The 18,369-nt window shown below is 39.3% G+C and overlaps 1 protein-coding gene across 7 annotated transcripts in view; it reads right to left on the bottom strand.

Annotated features, from left to right (window-relative positions):
* rad17 (RAD17 checkpoint clamp loader component) overlaps window positions 1–18,369 on the bottom strand; it is a 246,379-nt gene that overhangs the window by 158,711 nt on the left and 69,299 nt on the right. For all 7 annotated transcript variants that reach the window (XR_004929135.1, XM_036130940.1, XM_036130942.1 and 4 more), the window contains one exon: window positions 5,752–5,890. Coding sequence is in view for 6 of the 7 variants with exons in the window: in XM_036130940.1 (XP_035986833.1) it covers window positions 5,752–5,890 (139 nt within the window). In the remaining variant the exon portion in view is untranslated. The remainder of the gene's footprint in view (window positions 1–5,751; window positions 5,891–18,369) is intronic.

Raw genomic sequence — 18,369 nt, 5'->3', positions numbered from 1 at the left:
ATGTGAAATTTTGGCATCACCTTTAACAGATCACTGTGGCATTTCAATTTTCTTTCAACTTGACAGGATGAAGGTGATTCCCCCTTCTTTATGGAAGTTCAATAATAGCCTCTTAGACAATGAGGAGTTCTGTAATGAAACTAAAAACTTACTACATGGAATTAATCAATTAGAAATGTCTCATTTAAATAAATGGGAGTGGTTTAAATTCAAAATTAAAGATATTGCCATTCTTAGGAGCAAATATATCTCTAAAATAAAAAAGCAAAAACAACAGGACATTATAAAGAATATAAACAGATTATGTAAAACAGACTTATCTTTAGATGAACAAGTTGAATTAAGTAGTCTTCAAACCCAATTGGACAATCTATATTTAGAGAAAGCAAAAGGAGCATTTATACGCTCTAAAGCTCGCTGGCTTGAAGAAGGGGAAAAAAACACTTCCTACTTCTTTAGTTTAGAAAAACAAAGACAAACGAAAAAGAAAATTAATAAGTTAATTATTGATAATAAAAGTATTGATAACCAGGACGAAGTAAAGGAGGAAATAAGAAACTTTTATAAAAAACTGTATACAACCAAATTTTCAGTAGAGCATTGTCAAATATTTTTTGAGAAAATTGGGAAATATAGGAAAATAATTGATGGGAATTTTAAGCAACTTATGGATGACAACCTCAAAATTGAAGAGTTAGATTTAGCAATTGCAAAAATGTCAAAAGGAAAATCCCTGGATTAGATGGTCTAACAGTAGAGTTCTATATCCATTTTTGGAATGATATCAGACTACTGCTCTATAATGCCCTTTTGGAATGTATTTCATCTGGCCATTTGTCCCCTACAATGAAAAGAGGTATTATTACCCTAATTCCAAAGCCCAATGAAGATAAATTATTATTAGACAATTGGAGGCCTATAACACTACTATGTAATGACTATAAACTGCTAGCTCACATCTACTCTGATAGACTGGATAAGGGATTATCAAATCTAGTGGATGAGTGTTAGTCAGCCTTTGTGAAAGGTAGAGTTATGCATAACCATACTAGATTAATTATTGACCTGTTAGATTACAGAGACTTTATTCCTACAGACAGCTACATATTACTCTTAGACTTTTTCAAAGCCTTTGACACACTTGAACACCCCTTTTTGCTTGAAACTTTACGGTTTCTGGGCTTTGGAAGCAAATTTTGTGACTTAGTCAAAATGCTCTACACCGACATCAGTAGCATGGTCTCTCTAAACCCAGGAATAACTCCTGGTTTTGAGATATCATGCGGAATCAGACAGGGTTGTCCCATTTCCCCGAAGCTTTTCATATTAGCGACACAATTGCTGGCTTTATTAATTAAAAACTCCAATGATATACAAGGTATCACAATTTTCGATAGAGAATTTAGAATAAGTCAATTTGCGGATGATACTTGCATCCTTTTAAAAGATAAATCAATGATAGATAAAACCCTCAATAATATCTCTATCTTCTCTGAAGCGTCTGGTTTAACCCTTAATATTAAAAAATGCAAACTACTCCCAATTCATACATGTTCTGACCCCTCCATTGCCTCAATTAAAGTTGTAACTGAAGTAAAATACCTGGGGCTGACAATATCAAAAAACTTAATTAGAAGAGAAGATACAAATATTTTTAATCGTATTTTGGATATGAAAAAATCCCTTAGTCACTGGTTAATCAGAGATCTTACTATTTTTGGCAGAACTATTCTATCCAAAACTGAAGGTATTTCCAAACTGATTTATCCCTGCCACTCCTTGTATATATCCTCTAAAAACATAAATAAAGCAAACACAGTAATCTTTCAATTTTTATGGAGGAATAAAACGCATTACATCAAAAAGTCTCAGTTGGTGAAAGACTATGATAAAGGTGGTATTAAAGCTCCAGATATTGAATCAATGATTGGCACCTTCAGAATTTACTGGATAAAATCGTATATGTTGCATCCGAATTCTATGTGGTTTCACATTCCAAGATCTTTGTTTAGCAAATTAGGAGGTTTAGACCTTATTCTAAAATGTGATTTTGAGGTAAACCGGATTCCAATCAAACTGTCCAACTTTCACAAGCAGATTTTGCATTATTGGAAAATGATATTCACCCACAGCTTTACTCCCCATAATTCAACCCTATGGAACAATAGAGTAATAACACTTAATCGTAAATCTATATTCAAAAAGGAATGGTTCAACAAAGACATTATTTATGTTACTGATTTAATGGATGATAACAGCGATTTTCTAAATTATTCCGACTTAAAAAATAATATGATCTTAATTGTTCTCTAAGAGAATATAACAAACTGTGTAAATCGATTCCACTGCCTTTAATTCATTTGATCAAAAATTTTAGGTTATATAATAATTCTCCACCATTATTGCCCACATTGTTGATTGCACAATGCAATCTGCTTGATAAAAAATGCAATAATTAATTAGTAGTTTTTTCAAAGCCAGAAAATTTCATGATTATGTTAGATTTATTCGGAAGGGAGAAATTGCTGTTAGTCCAGAAACGCTTGATAGAGCCTTCTCAAAATTTGTTAAATGGCCCATTTTACCTAAAGTTAAAGAAACTCATTTTAAAATCATAAACAAAATTTCTCCTGTGGCAGAACTTTTAAAAAAAAAGATTTGGTTTTGAGGTGGATCAATGTTCCTTTTGTAATAATAACAGTGAAACTCTTGAACATCTGTTTTACCAATGTCCTACTACACAACAGTTCTGGAATGAGATGAGAGATTGGCTTTCTTTGAAAATTAATGATGTGCCCCCATTTACATTATATGATGTCTTTTTTTATATGGACAATCTTCCTTTGCCTGTTTCTGACACTATTAACATCATCCTGCTGTTGGGTAAATATCATATCCATTGTGCTAAATGGAGAAATGCTCAACCCTCCTTTCATTGGTTTATCAATGACTTTAAAACCTTTTTTTCATCTCTTAAGAAGATAAAAAAGACAGACATGCAAAAAAATTGAGTTTTGACCTCTCCCAACTTCTGCTATTCTAATTGCACCTACCGTTTTTGTTGTTTATATTTCAATGTCTCCTATTTTTGATTTCGATAGTTGTCTTGACATAAATCCCGTTGTTTTGTATTTGCACTTTTGTATTGTAATTAATCTTCGTTTGTTTATGTACATTTTGCCATCCTCTATGAGAGTCTTTTTTCATGTCAATGTTAATTGCTTAATAAAAAAATAAAATAAAAAAAAATTAAAAAAATACGTGTAGCATATAGCTCAGTGGCGTGTAGACTAGCCACCGCATTTCTACCATAATATAAAACCGACATTAAATAAACGACTCACCTTCACGTAGTTGCAAGGAAAACACCCAATGGAACCCTTCGTCTGGGTTAATTGGACTTGATTCAACAATATCCTTCAGTAATTTAGGAAAAACGGCAGCACAGCACAGCAAGCAATAGCAGCCACAAGATGGAGGAGTTCACCTCTGACCCGGAACTCAAAGAGTACTGCTTGTTGTCTGCTCACACAGCGCCACTCGTGGACAGTATAGGAACTGCAGGAACGAAGTACGTCTTTTTCAGTAATCATTGTTGAATGATGATAATGCATTTTTCTAGCGATGATTTCTGTCACGAGGACATAATGCAGTGTTGTGCTAGCAGCCATCCCAACTAATAAAAATAAGATTTAAGATTAAAATAGTACATTATAGTAGTAAAATAAATACAATTATTGTGGTTTAAGGACAAGTTTGGTACCTGCATTAAGGTTAATTTCAAAAGGTACTTGTAATTTTCAGACTAAAAAACATTCTAAAAAGATGTTCTAATTCAGTGAATATGACTGGATATTTAAACAGAAAATAATAATGAAATTAATTATTCTTTCAACTAGAAGTTTTTGAGTATGACTAAAATTCGAGGCAGTGAAGGAGGATAACTGATAAGTGATGGCTGATGGTGGAGAGCTTGCAGGCCTGGCTTCGGTGGAGAAGCAGCAAACAACTGTGGCAGGAAATGTGACTTTCATTTCAATGCAATGCAATGCAAAACTGGAGAACAGTAGAAATCAGTAGAGTGAGAAAAACTGGCCCTGATGTCCTCCAGTAGCCTAAGCCTGATTGTAGGATGTCCCTGAACTCTCGTTACATTACAAAGTTTACAATAATAAGGAGAGCCAGCGAAATGCTTGAGGCAGGATTTGACAGGAAAAGGAGGAGATTAAGTATTAATATAAAATAAATTAATAAACAATACATAACATACTTTGTTTTCTTAAAACGTCTGAATACAAACTGTCCCAAAACATGTTAAATAAATTCCTTTATCATCATTCATTTATACCAGTTGTTCAAGTTATTTAATTGTTACTTGAAAAAAAAAAAAAATTATTATTGTAAATTAGAAATGTCCCATGCTCCTGAATGCACCATAGCTTTCTGACGCTCACGAACGCATCACACTGGTCTGAGAACGCAGCGCGGAGTAGAGGCCCGTTTCTGCTTAAGACAAAGCTTTGCCGTTTGTAAAACTCATGTCAGATGGCACGGTTTATTGTTCTGTGTGAATGACGAGACCACAACAAATGAGCCTGCTAATGAGCCAACAGCCAACAGGATAAGGTCTGCATCGAAGCAGCATGGCAAATTGGTGTTATTAAAACATGATTAAATACTTCAATGTAGCATGAAAAAATAAAATATGTGAATAAAAAAGTTAAAGGCATGAGGTGAACTGTATTGATTTAAATTAAAAAATCATTTTTTAAAGCCAAAGGGAAATGAAATATTGGGTGAAAATGTAATTCTCTAAAATTGGCACAGCTTGGATTCGAACTTTCGATCTTCTGCTTCGCAGCCCGACACCTAACCCACTGGACCAGAGGTCAATTGTGTTAAGAAGTGTTTTTTGCGAATTCTGTTCCAACTGTAAGTCGAAACGGCGTCAAGTACAAAAAGCCCTGATCGCGGCGTCGAGACGCACGTTTTGATATATAGTTTGTGGGGGTACAGCCTACGGTTCGGGCTGTATTAACGGTGACAGAATATTAATAAACAATAATAATAAAGAAATCCTTATTGGGTGCATAACATAAGGCCTCCGCCATGCATTTAATAAGAAACAACACAGATACAATAGGCCTTCGCAGCGCTTCGCTGCTCGGGCCTAATTAACACGACAGATACAATAGGCCTTTGCAGCGCTTCGCTGCTCGGGCCTAATTAACACTACAGATACAATAGGCCTTCGCAGCGCTTCGCTGCTCGCGCCTAATAATAATTAACACTACAGATACAATAGGCCTTCGCAGTGCTTTGCTGCTCGGGCCTAATAATTAGCATTACCCAAATTCTATTCACTTGCATTGTTTTAAACTGCATTCCTTTTATGGGGGAGTGACATGGAAATATAACTAGTTACAATCCTGAGACCATCTTCCATTAATGCCTCCTACTTCTATGTTTGTTCCTTGAAACTGTCAACCTCGTGGGTTTGATGCTGGCTTTAGTTGGCCTATGAAATCTTGTAGTTTGTGATCCAGCAGCAGGTGCAGTTAAGTGTGGGATCCCCAGTCGTTTAGTTGAAAAACAGAAACCTCTGTTAGTATGAACTCCTGCTATTTTGAAAATCTGTGGCAACTGTTAAAGTGATGCGGTGTGTCCCCAGCTTTTGGCTCAACTTCTAGACAATCATATATGGATTTTCTCAATAATATTTAGTGTCTAAATTGTTTACTTATTCCTTACCAGGCAGACTGCTTGGGTATGGTTCTGCACTTGATGGGTTAGTCCATTCCTGAACTCTGATGCCCAGCTCCAAAGACAGAACTTTGACTGTTGCAGTTTTTCCTGAGCCCGCTGGTCCTGTCAGTATCAAAACACCACCCTGAACACAAAAGAATAAAAATACTTATTGTGATACACAATTCTTCCAATTAAACCAATTTCTATCCCCAGGTGGTTACTCTTACAAACACTTTACTGTCAGGGTAACCAGCTAAAAATGCTGTGGAGAAAACAAAACTTCTCCTGTACATGCAGCCCCTCATTTCTTTCCTGAATAATGTATTTTCTATAATAGATTGTAGTTACTGTTTTGCTTACTTACCAACCTCATTTGATACAATGCAAGCACTGGAGTTTTAAAGGAGCTTTAAGCAATACCAACACCTTGTGGCTCAAACAGCTTGCCAATCACAACAATCTAATATGCCTGTTAAAGCTGTGGGTTGCTGTAGTGAATAGACCCCTTGCATCTGACGTCACAGTCACGTGATCGGGGGTGCGCGCCTCCATCTTGGTGGGCAGGCTAGCCTGACAGCCCGTCTACTACATGACAAAACGGGTGATTTAGAGCGTGCTTTTAGTTAGTTTATTTTTGGAATCTAAGCAATGCCTACGACTTGTTGTGCTCCCGGTTGCACAGAGAGGCATTCCAAATCGTTGGATGTACGTTTCTGTCGTTTACCGAAGGAGAAAGGACGAAGAAAGAAATGGATATTTTCAATGAAAAGAGCGCAGGCAGACACTCCCAATGGACTGGGAGGGGGGGGGGGGCGCATCATACTACGAGAGAATTTGCAGTCTACACTTCATCTCCGGTAAATACAACTTAATTCTGCTCTATTCATTGTTCTACCTAAATAGCGGCGGAGGGGAGGTAGCGATCCCTACACGGCCAGGAGAAGCCGCTGTTGCTGCCGTAGCCGCCGCTGTCTGGAGCAGGCTTCTGCTCCAGACAGCGGCCCGTGTAGCGCCGCTGTCTGGAGCAGGCTTCTGCTCCAGACAGCGGCGCTACACGGGCCGCTTCTCCGGCCCGTGTAGCGCCGCTGTCTGAGGCGGCTACGGCGGCTGCTATAGCGATCGTTACACGGGCCGGAGAGCCGCCGCTGTCTAAAGCAGCAGGAAGCGGGTGCAGCAACAGCGGCTCTCCGGCCCGTGTTACGATCGTAACACGGGCCGGAGAGCCGCTGCTGTCTGAAGCAGCAGACAGCGGCGGCTCTCCGGCCCGCTACACGGGCCGGAGAGCCGCTGTTGCTGCACCCGCTTCCTGCTGCTTCAGACAGCGGCGGCTCTCCGGCCCGTGTAACGATCACCACCTCCCCTCCGCCCGTTCACGGGAGCTAGTATGTCTGTGTTTACGCTGCAATGTCGCCGACACCCCCACCCATTTTAACAAGACAAAAACACCAAAATAATCCGTAGTGAGTGATGTTTTTTTAACCTACCGGGCGGGTCTTCCTCTCTGCTTTGTGCTGTTACACAAACATGTCTGAACATCCATCCATTTTCTGACCCGCTTAATCCCTCATGGCGTCGCGGGCGTTGCTGGAGCCTTTTTCCTGATATAAAATAATTGCAGCTGTCCAGTGGTTTCAGGGGCTTTCGTGCTCTCTTGTCCGTACTGGCCTGCCGTGTTTATAAAGCAGCTGTATGTCGCGGTAGAAACACTTGGCCAGCATCTCACAGACTGGCTCCGTCCCTTCAGGCTTTTGCTGTGTGGATCTGGCAATCTGATACCATCAACCATCAACTTACTCTTAAAACGATCTTGTGATACGTTATCTAAAGAAGAAAAATACGCGGAGAACTCGTCATTTTGTCAAATGGCGTGCCAACCAATATGGCCGCCACGCAAGGGATTCTGGGTAACGGAGTCACGTGGTTGCAAGGGGTCTATTTTTACTTACACGGGACAGGTATATGACATTTTATTCTGTCATATTTCTGATCTGCTTCTCTTACTGGTTTCCATGTAAACAGGCTGCTGCTCTTTTGCCAAGATAAAATACCAAATGCTGCGCTCTGTTTTGGGAACCCTGGGAAATCTCTTAAGACTGGCTCAGGAACCAGGAAGTAAACACAGGCTACACTCTGAACCGAAGTAGTTCCGCACCATATGTCTAGGTTTAAAATGAGAAAAACGCGACTAAGACATTGTTGATGAGAGGACCGATTGTTTATAGGGAATTTTACTTCCATCCCAGGTAACAAATGAGAATGATTTAGGTTGATTTTACAGTAAATATCGTACTTATAGCTCCTTCAAATCAAATTCTTAGTTTGTAACCACAAACTTGGCGAACGTTTATTTCGATTCTAAATTATAGTATTTCACATTAACAAGTTTATGTATTTTGGAGACATTTCTTTCTAAAGCAGCTTACAGACTTATAAATAACGATATAAGGAGTATTGAGTAATGTAGGCAGCATGATCTTTAAAGGTCAGCTATTTATTGATCATGGCACCCAAAATTTTAGCTACCTTTGATGAAACAATATATCAGGATTCAGTTTTGATGCAGATACTTTTTGTGAATGGATGGTTTGGCTGAGAAGACAAGGAGTTAAATTTTTAGAGAAGTTTAAAGTAATGGTCTTTCATCCATGTTCATATATCACACCAAGATTAATGAATTAATAAAATCACAGAACACATTGATGAGTAAGATTAATGGATCTCATGTTCCCTCGCCCGGACGCGGGTCACGGGGGCCCCACTCTGGAGCCAGGCCTGGAGGTGGGGCACGGTGGCGAGCGTCTGGTGGCTGGGCTTTTACCCATGGAGCCCGGCCGGGCTCAGCCCGAAGAGGCGACATGGGTCCCCCTTCCGATGGGCTTACCACTTATGGGAGGGGCTGTTAGGATATCAACGAGGTCAAGTGGAACAAGCTGTTTATCCCGGAGCTGCATGGCACACTTAGATTGCACTGACCCAAAAGATTGGCACATATCTATCAGATACCATCCCGGAGGTGACACAGTTTCTCTGCTGATGTCACAGTTTGGATATGTACTGCCTTATATGGGTGTTAACCTAAACTCCTTTATAATGTTTCTGTAATGAGCAATCGGGGCTTCTTGCCGATCAAGAGCCCATCAGCGCTGGTGTGACTGTAACTGTTTCCCTGTCTTTACGTAGATAAAATATAACTAAAAGTATACTTGTCTGTTTTATGCGTCCTACATTCAAGGTAATAAGTAAGTGGGGGACGCCTGACTGGGTAAAAAGAGCTGGGTCCACCGAGGGTGTTTCACCGTAGACGGGGCACGGTGAAAACAGTAACAAATTGGTGTCTCCGCCCGGACCCAAAAGGCGGCGTACCACCTTCCGTTTTCCGGCCAGGGCGTCATTCCATTGGAAAAACACACAAAAAGGTAAGGAGATTCCATTTATCTCCTAGTGTCTTTTTCTTCCTGGAAGGGCCAACTTTTTGCACTCCTAAAGGCAGAGAAAAGGTTGAGGATAATTGTTTGCAAACGTGTCGATAAGAACTTGGGATTTGCGTGCGCTCACAGCGGTGAAAGTCCGGGAGACCCTGGCCAGGTCTCTGAAAATACTGTGAACCTTGAGAATTTGGGTTTAGAGGGTCCCCTTGTTAAGCACAGAGGAAAACACGTCTTCCTCTGTGTTTAGCATAAAAGCAGCCATTCTGACAGGCACGCCATTACGCGTGGCTTCTAAAAGATCAAAGAGCCGTTGGATTTTTGGTTTCGATAGTTCCAAAAGTTCTCTTAAAGAACTTTAAAAGCAGCTAATCCAATGATATTTAAAAATAGGTACCTATAAGGCGCGTAAGAGTTGGATTTATGGTTTCGATAGTTCCAAAAGTTCTCTTAAAGAACTTTAAAAGCAGCTAATCCAATTATATTTAAAAAAAATTAACCTATAGAACGCGTAAGAGTTGGATTTTTGGTTTCGATGGTTCCAAAAAGTTCTCTTAAAGAACTTTAAAAGCAGCTAATCCAAATATATTTGAAAAAGGTAAGTAAAAGGGTACCTACAGAGCGCATAAGAGTTGGATTTTTGGTTTCGATGGTTCCAAAAGTTCTCTTAAAGAACTTTAAAAGCAGCTAATCCAAATGAAGTTTGGCCAGAAAGGGTGACTGTGTGTGTGTGTGTGTGTGTGTGTGTGTGTGTGTGTGTGTGTGGTGTGTGTGTGTGTGTGAGACACGTTACTGACATTGACCCAGTGAAATTGAAGGGTAAGGGTGCACCTGTTCAGGTGACATATAACCTGCTCATCCAGAGCACACTGGCTCATTAAAACTGCCGTGTAAAAACACTATAATAAGGCATATAGGAACATAATAAGTCTTGGTGTCTGAGAGATAAAAAATAAGTTCTTATCGGACCGGAGTCAGGACGCTGTCCCTGCAGGTTGACCAAAACGTGTGAGTGCTGGAATGGCTGAACATCCAGTAGTAAATGAGCTCCAGGGGTGTTCTTTAAGAACACTGCTGGAGACAGGAAAAGGGTGCATAGTGACAAGCTTTCCACACAAAGACGCTGAACATCATCTGAAACAATTCGAGGAGTGATGCAAAAAAATGAGGGGAGACAGGGTTTTTGGTGATGCAGAGGGGCCTCCGCCAGAAGCCCAGATGTGTACTCACTATTTACAAATGTTAAAAAATAGACTAGACAAGCCCAAGTAAAAATGGCTGGTGCTGGCGAGTGTGCTCGGGAAAAATGCCAAAAAGAGGAAATAAAAATAGCAGGCTTCATAAAACTAACAACTTTATATCAGCATATGCTTCTCAGGCTTCGACAAACAACAACAAGAGAGTGAAAGTCTGCAGGGGGTTAGTGAATCATCTTCTTTCAAACAAGAAGGTAAGTACACAACTCCTCCAGTCATTCCGGACATGTCTGCTTCTGGTGCAGCCGCTGTTATGCAAAATAATCTGTGTGGTGATATTAGAGAACTGTTATCCAAGGCCAGGAGTGTGGCGACTTCATCAGACCCTTCGGTGCAGGTGCCTGGTATGGAGTTATGTGGGGGACAGATAAGCTGTGACGCAAGACCGATACATGGAAAAAGTAGGTTAGATAAACACAATTGAGACCAGCTACGGGATGCGATAGAACAAGTGGTAAGACACGCTCTTAAAACTGCAGAATCAGATGACACAGATGTTATGAAAACCGATGACACATGCGAATACAGGGCGAAAAAGGGCCCCAGATGTAATCTGCATTCTAACGAAACTGATATTTCTTTACCTGCAACAAAACAAAGTGTGCAACTGCCATTGTTTCAGACTCACAGTGCTACAGGACAGGTGCCTGCAGTTGCTTACAACCCTCTATCAGGTGCTGACGGTGTTCAGCTGAGGAACATGCTCCCTGATCCAAGAGAAGGGGCGCACCTTTGGATCAAAGTATTCTTGAAGATTTTGAGCGGGCTTGTATTGGCTATTGGTGATGTGAGGACTGGCTTTTCAGCATACCTGGAACCACATGAGGTACATGCGGTTGAAGTTTCTGCTGGAACTGATGAACTAGGAGCAGCTGCTCCTTTGGCCCCGGTGTCAAGGCAACTTTGGAGCACACTGAGGACGTTTTATCCGGTAAGTACGGATTCTGGCCTTTTAAATGACACTACACGTTGTGCAGGGGAGACGGCTTCAGCATATGTGGACAGAATGTTGAAAGTATGGAAAGACCAGACGGGCTCTTGCCCGTTATCAGGCACGCTGCAGGAACTCTTTAAACAGGCAATGTTAAAGGGCCAAACCGAGGATGTTAAGGAGGACATGGACAGAATGGTTGCGAGTTACGATATGCCTTTAGATCAAAGGATGGCTGATTTGGTACATCAGCTGGATAGGGGTGAAAAGAATATGAAACAGATTAGCAGTGATTCACAGAAGTTAGAACAACAACTCTTAGCTGAACAGCTAAAAAAGGAGGAAGAAGAAGAATGTTGCAAAAGCTCAGATGGTTATTGCACCGACACCGGTGTTTGGTTCAGACCAGGTCGTGGGGTCCCTCCCTCCAGATGTCCCATTTCAGATGTATCAGAGACTTCCATGGGGTCAAATGCCCAGTAGAGATACACAGCGGTACAGAAATCATAGAAAGGGACCAACCAAAGATTACGATGTGCCCTTGTGCTGGCCGTGTGGTTGGCCAGGGCATTTTGGAAGAGGCTGCCATAACCGTCGCTAGGATCTGACCAGCCCTCCCTCCCTGTCAGAAGTAAAGGCCTGCGTGTGTTTGTTTGTCTGAATGTCGTCATTTCTATGTAACTGTATGTATGTATCGTATGTAACTAAACGTCCGTCTGTGTGAATTAATTCAGTTCAAATTATAAATATCTTGGTTTCAAAAGTGTTCATTTGTTTTGGGAGAACTGCAGCTCCGTAATTCAAATGACATTTTTAAGCATGGACTATGTTGACAAAAAGGTAAAGGAAAAGAGAGACTTCAATAACACAGTTTGTTTGTTTTTCACATTAAATATCCGGACCAAATTAAATTGATACACGGTGAGATTTACATGGCTTGAACAAAAATATTTCAGCTTTGTTAGAAAATTGGAACTGGTAATAAGCTTTACATAAAGCTTGTTGAGTTTACTGTTTTACAAATTTAGGCAGAGATCCTATCACTTGTTTTTGTAGCGCTAAAGTAATTTAAAATTACTGAGATCTCATTGCTTATTGTGCTTTGAACAAACTGTATGGAACCAAATATGAATTGCTTTTCTAAGGGTTTTCTATTCCTTTATTTTATTTATTTTTTACTTGGAATTTGAATGCAACTAATAAAACATTTTGAAAAGCGTCAGAATATCAGAAGGCCACGTTACACGCGTCATCAGTTACAAAACCATCTGATGTTATTAGTTATGCTGAGCTGAGGCGAACCTCAGAGGAACAGATAAGATAAAACAAATCTGACCATGATGTAAACATTGAAATGTGATTTTGAAACTGGGGCAGTGTATCGTTTCTGGGGCATGAACAGAATATCAGCAAAAATGATGGCAGTTCCAGATTTGAACGGGTTAAAGTTGTAATTCTAATCTTGTTTTTGTTTTGGACGGTGTTTTTGAATCTGAATCACGGGGGGAAACCCTCAAAGGGAGAGAGACACAAGAAGTTCATAAAGTTAAAGAGAAAATCATTGCTAGTGCTCACAAATAACTAAGCCAAGTCACTTTAAGAAAGTAGATCAGTAGAGATTTGGGATGTTGTATATATTGAAAAGCGTTAATTAAATTTGCATGATCAAAAAGGCTAGAAAGAAATCAAAAGAATGCTATAAGACAATATTATATTGGAACAAGACAGATTACGCTCCTTGGGAGACATTTTATTTTGGGGATTGTATTGTTTTATATACATTTTGGTTATTTCTTTGTTAAATGATTCATTTGCTTTAATTTTTGCATCACCATTGGCAAAAAAGTGACAACATTCAAGGTTGCTCGGCAGATAATTTAAGAGAAGGAGATGTTTTAATACAAAACGCTGAAAGAAAAGGAACGAGAGATTCCTACCTCCCCTGGACCAACCAAGAACTTAGACACATCACGTTAAGAACCAAGACACTAAAAAGACCAGGTTTTCTTTTGTCACCTAAAACACTAACAGAATCGTTTTTCTCTGAGTTACTTCTTTTAGATGATGGGAGATAAAGCTGTAAAGCCACCTTTGTTCCAACAGAAGACTCTGGAAAGTCAGCTCATTCAGGTCGTATGGTAAGAAGTCATGATCTAAAATGGACGTGCAGGGATTGACAAAGGTGACTAAATTATGCCAAGTTTTAACAAACTTAGGCCATGTAATATTGAGAATTTCTAGCGGTGGAAAGGTGGCTTTAGAAATGTTTCATGTACCCCTTCCCACTGTTCCCCTCTCCACTGACTCACATTAACATTTCTATCCTGTTTTCTGCCTTTTTTCTTGCAAAGAAACCTGGTCATATATAATTGGAATGTGCTAACAGAGAGATTTTAGTCTCTTTTCTTAGGCATTCTCAGAGGCAAGTGAGTACCAAGCGGTGCCACAGTGGTCCAGGGGACGGAGAAAAAAGGTGATGTACTTGACTCCTGATTAATCCAGTTTTTAATCAAATTTTGGACAAAAATTTGCAATTTTTACAGAAGCTGCATAGAGGTTTAATGGGGAATGTGATGCTACAAGGGTAAGAAAAATCAGTTTTTTATTATTATTTATACAAAGAGGTTGAACTATCTGTAAAAATATTTTTCTTGGATACATTTTTTAGGGATCAAGATCTGGGGTAAAGGTGAAGAACTTTAAGAATAGTTCGTTTTAGAGGGAACAATGTGGTTGATTTTGTTTTGAGAAAGTTTTACTGTAATTTTTGTTTTAATTTTTTTCTTTTCAACTTATGTACACTACACTACGGATGAAGATGGACAATTCTTGTATTAGACAATTTGATTTTGGACAAAATCCATATTGGCAAAATGCTGGCAGAATTCCTTGTGGTTTCAGACACAACGATTGGAGAAAGAAGATTCATGGACAATGCTGGTCCTGCAAGGATGTTGTGCTGCTGAACTCAGACATGAGAACTAAAAATGGACAACTAATGGCAGGGGCAAAGACAGAGGCATCGGATAACCTTCAATGGACCGCAACACGAAACAAAGATGAGTTGGCAGACACCCCTTCTGCATTTCACATCAGATTTTCCTGTACACAATTAAAAAACAAAACACACATTAGAAACAAACACATTGGCGGATGCGCTTAGGAGAAAACTTTCAGATTAAAAGCAATCAAGATTATTATTGAACCCCTAGGATGTTAAATGTTTTAAGTCAGAGCTGTTATTAGCGAGCGATAAGGGGGTCAAACGCATTCGGACAAGAGGTTCTGGTCTGGACACAAACATGGTAGAGGCTCGCAAACATAAGAAGGATTTTCTTTTACTTTTCTAACAAAGTTTTATTTAAACTATCTGAAACATATATAGATATGTTTTGGAATTTTATTAACCCCACAAGGGGTTTGACTAAGTTTCAAAGATGCGCAATAAGCTTTGCAAAACACAATGTGCACGAGAAGAAATAGGGGACACCGCTAAAGGATAGTCATTTTGCACTAAAATATTAAGTTACGTGATGAAAGCATAGAGCAGCTTAAGAAATTATGCTAAACCTAAACAGGTTCGGCAACGTATGAATATTGGTGATTAAAGCAACGAGTGGGATACATAGAGGGGCCGTATAAACATTAAAAGAAGGTGGATAAGAACAATGTATGCAATTCAGACAATATGGGAAAAGTACATTTACATCAATAAGAGATAATTATGATCATGAAAAAACTAGTGGGCGAAAAAAGTTGAAGTAGGCATTACAGCAACTGTTAACAGGATAAACGATTCCATGAATGAACGAGTGAGCAAATTAATTTTTCAGTAGAAGCAGAATACACTCTAAGACCTTAAAACTACCTGTTCAAGCAAAGGATACAATGGGAGCACCATAATTACTGGCTATCTTGAAGTAGGCAGAGGCGCAAATAAGAACCAAATAATTAGGATGCCTGTAAAATCTGCCACTCCAGCAGACATCAATAAAGCACCACAAAGGTTAAGGATTTAAATGGATAAAACTGCATGTTTAGAATAATGCCTTATTCTACTAAATAACATGGATAAATTAGGGATTAAAGCACCAGTGAAAATAGTTTGGAATTGTAAGCAGTTACCTAAACGGTTTGAGGAGACTTAACATCTCTCTGTTTGAACACAAAATAGCACAATAGTTGTCCTTTAACTAGATGTTAAAACATCCAGAAGGAAAAAAAAAACACAGAGTTTAGCCATCTATTAACCTAGAAGTCTTTTAGACCAGGATAATCTAACAATCGTCCTCTTGCGTACATACAGAAAAGAAATGAGGTCAATTAGATTAGCTTAACGTTTGGAATCTGGTCAGGACAGCAGAAGCGACTCCTGGACACAAGATGATAATAGGAGGATAACAGCTTGAACATGATATCAATGCATGAAGGGTGGCTCTGAGGAACATCAGAGCTGCAATGGCACCCGACAGTGAAACTCCTGCTCTGCTAAAGAACATCTTAAACAGGACTATGCATGACTGCTTTGCTTCACAGGTGATGGAATTCAACTACAAGGTTTCATGAACATGACATGGAGAGGTTGGCGTTCAGGAAACGCACCTAGAACACAATCTTGGACTCTTAACGACAGAACATTTGAAAATAGGGATTCAACAATATGCAACTTGGGGTTAATGGGCTCGAAAGCGGGACACTAAAGAGGAGATAAACTGAAAGCCTGGGCTTACGACTTGAGACATTTCACAGACAGGGGGTGTAGGACACCCAGGAATAGCTGCTGTGTTTTGAAAATGTCAGAGATTTGTCGCAGGTGGTGGAGTGTTTTAATGGACCAGGCGCTTGGAACCAGGTTGGACCAAGGAGACGACGTCGTGTTCCCACAGGGATTACCTGTAACCTAACACTGACTGTGAACATTTTTGTTTTTGGGTTTGCTGGGGTTGCCAAAAGGAGCATCGGAGATGACTTTCTCTATCCTGACCAGGTCCTCACTTAAAACGCAAAGAACAAAACAATACAGGCCTACACAAATACGGACACAGAGACATGTTCAAACAAAGAATTCCACTAATCCTCAATTTAAGGTGCAGATAATAAGGCTAAACAAAGAATTAGAAGAAGGGCAAAACTTAATGCTGATCATTTACCAACGGGTGGTCAATATTTAAGAGGGTTCAATGGAACTGAACAATTTCTTCAATAATCACAACAGACAGTGATTGATGAAACAAAAAAGTAGATTCTAGAATGGGGATTTTAATCTGCTGGGACAAGACAAGGTGCAAACATAAAATAAGGATTTATAGATCACTGGGTGATATAACTTAACATAACACAGATGCTGAATTTGTAAAAACTGCAGAAAAAGCAACAGTAGTAATAATGGATAAATGACAATGAAAGAAAATCACTTGGAGTAAGGTCTGCTTAAAGTTTTTCAAGGGTAAACTAAACACATGAGAACCGAGAACAAGATACTTGCTAAAGGGTTGATTCACTTGGGGTTAAAATTATGCTTGGTTGTATTATCAATTAAACTAATGTTAGATGACTGAAACAGGTTTAAAGTCTCATAAAAAATCTATCTAGAGCAGTGTGGAGCAGTTAAATGATCAGGTGGAGATGTTGTTAAAAGAGAAAAAGGGAGTTACTGCTCACAGCATACTACAGTTTAAAGGGTTGTTTCAAACAAGATTCAAACAGGGGGACATAAAATACAACCAGGGTTGCTTACAAAAGCTATCTGTTAAAACAAGCAGAAATGATTAAAAAATAAGTAAATAATGGGGTTAGAATTGCTCTTCGCTTTGGGTGAAAGGCGTATTCAACTAGAAGTCTTTTGGTTTGATGCACATCAAGCTGAAACTGATTCACAGAACTACTTCCTGTCTCCGCCCTGGGCTACACCCACTTCCTGAATAGCAACCAATCACGACTTTATGTGCGCTAGGGGCATGCACACACTTCCTTTTTTTCTCAGCTGAGCTTTTCAAAATAAGACAAGAAGTACATAGCACTGCTTCTGATTAATATCACAACATTATTCTGCAAATATACATAGTGGAGCTTTCTTTTACAAACTTAAAGGTTTTTCTGTTGGGCTTTTTAGAAAAACGTGAGGTATTTTTAAAGCTGGTTCAGCAAGATATTTCTGAAAGGTTTTAATACAATTCCTTGTGTGCTAAATAAGTTGAGACGAACCGTGACACAGTAGCCATAAAACATATTATGATCAATTTCTGTTGCAGAGAATTTTCAACTGTTGGACACTGTAAGGTGAGACACACATGGGAAAAATGTTGGTTAAGAATTATAGAGAAATGCTGCTGCAGATAAAGTTGAACTTTCAGATTTCTCCTTTAATATAAGAGTAATGCAAGATCTAATGATTACAGTAAAGGAGGTTAAGCTAAGAGCACAATAATTGTGAACGGAAATATCTGGATGTGAAAGTGTTTGAAGAAGGAAAATGACACAAGATCGGGAGTCTTGATAAGAACACTAATTACACCTTGTTTGTGTTCTTCAACAGTAAACAAGGCCTGGTGTCTGCCAACCATCTTCACAGAGAATTTTACTGGGGATAAAATGCTTATTGCGTGAAAAAGGACAGAACAGTCATTACCATCCAACTAAATTGTTTTTGTCCTCGATGAGGAGCAAGAAAAGTACTTAAGAAGTTTGGGAGTAACATGCCAGAGAACTATGATTTTTAAATTTTTTCTTTTTTCTTTTTGCAACGAAGGAGCAGTTGCCTGAGAACCCTGAGCTGACCACTTATGCGCGAATAGATTCATGCCTGCCACGTGGTCAGACTGGCCTGACGGGTTTTTGCGTTATTGACGTACAGACTCTTTATTTCACGAATGTTTTTATTTTTCTCTTTTCCACTGACTTCCATCACCATGTTTGATTATATGTGTGATGTTTATACTGTGATGTTGCAATATGTTGATCGCTATGGTTTTATGATTAAGAATGGAAACTCTCTGTTACAGACACACAC

Source organism: Fundulus heteroclitus, unplaced genomic scaffold (assembly GCF_011125445.2).
Source record: "Fundulus heteroclitus isolate FHET01 unplaced genomic scaffold, MU-UCD_Fhet_4.1 scaffold_40, whole genome shotgun sequence".
In the NCBI taxonomy this organism is placed as follows: Eukaryota; Metazoa; Chordata; class Actinopteri; order Cyprinodontiformes; family Fundulidae; genus Fundulus; species Fundulus heteroclitus.
Note: the sequence above shows the minus strand (reverse complement) of the source record. Positions and strands in the feature narration are given on the sequence as shown.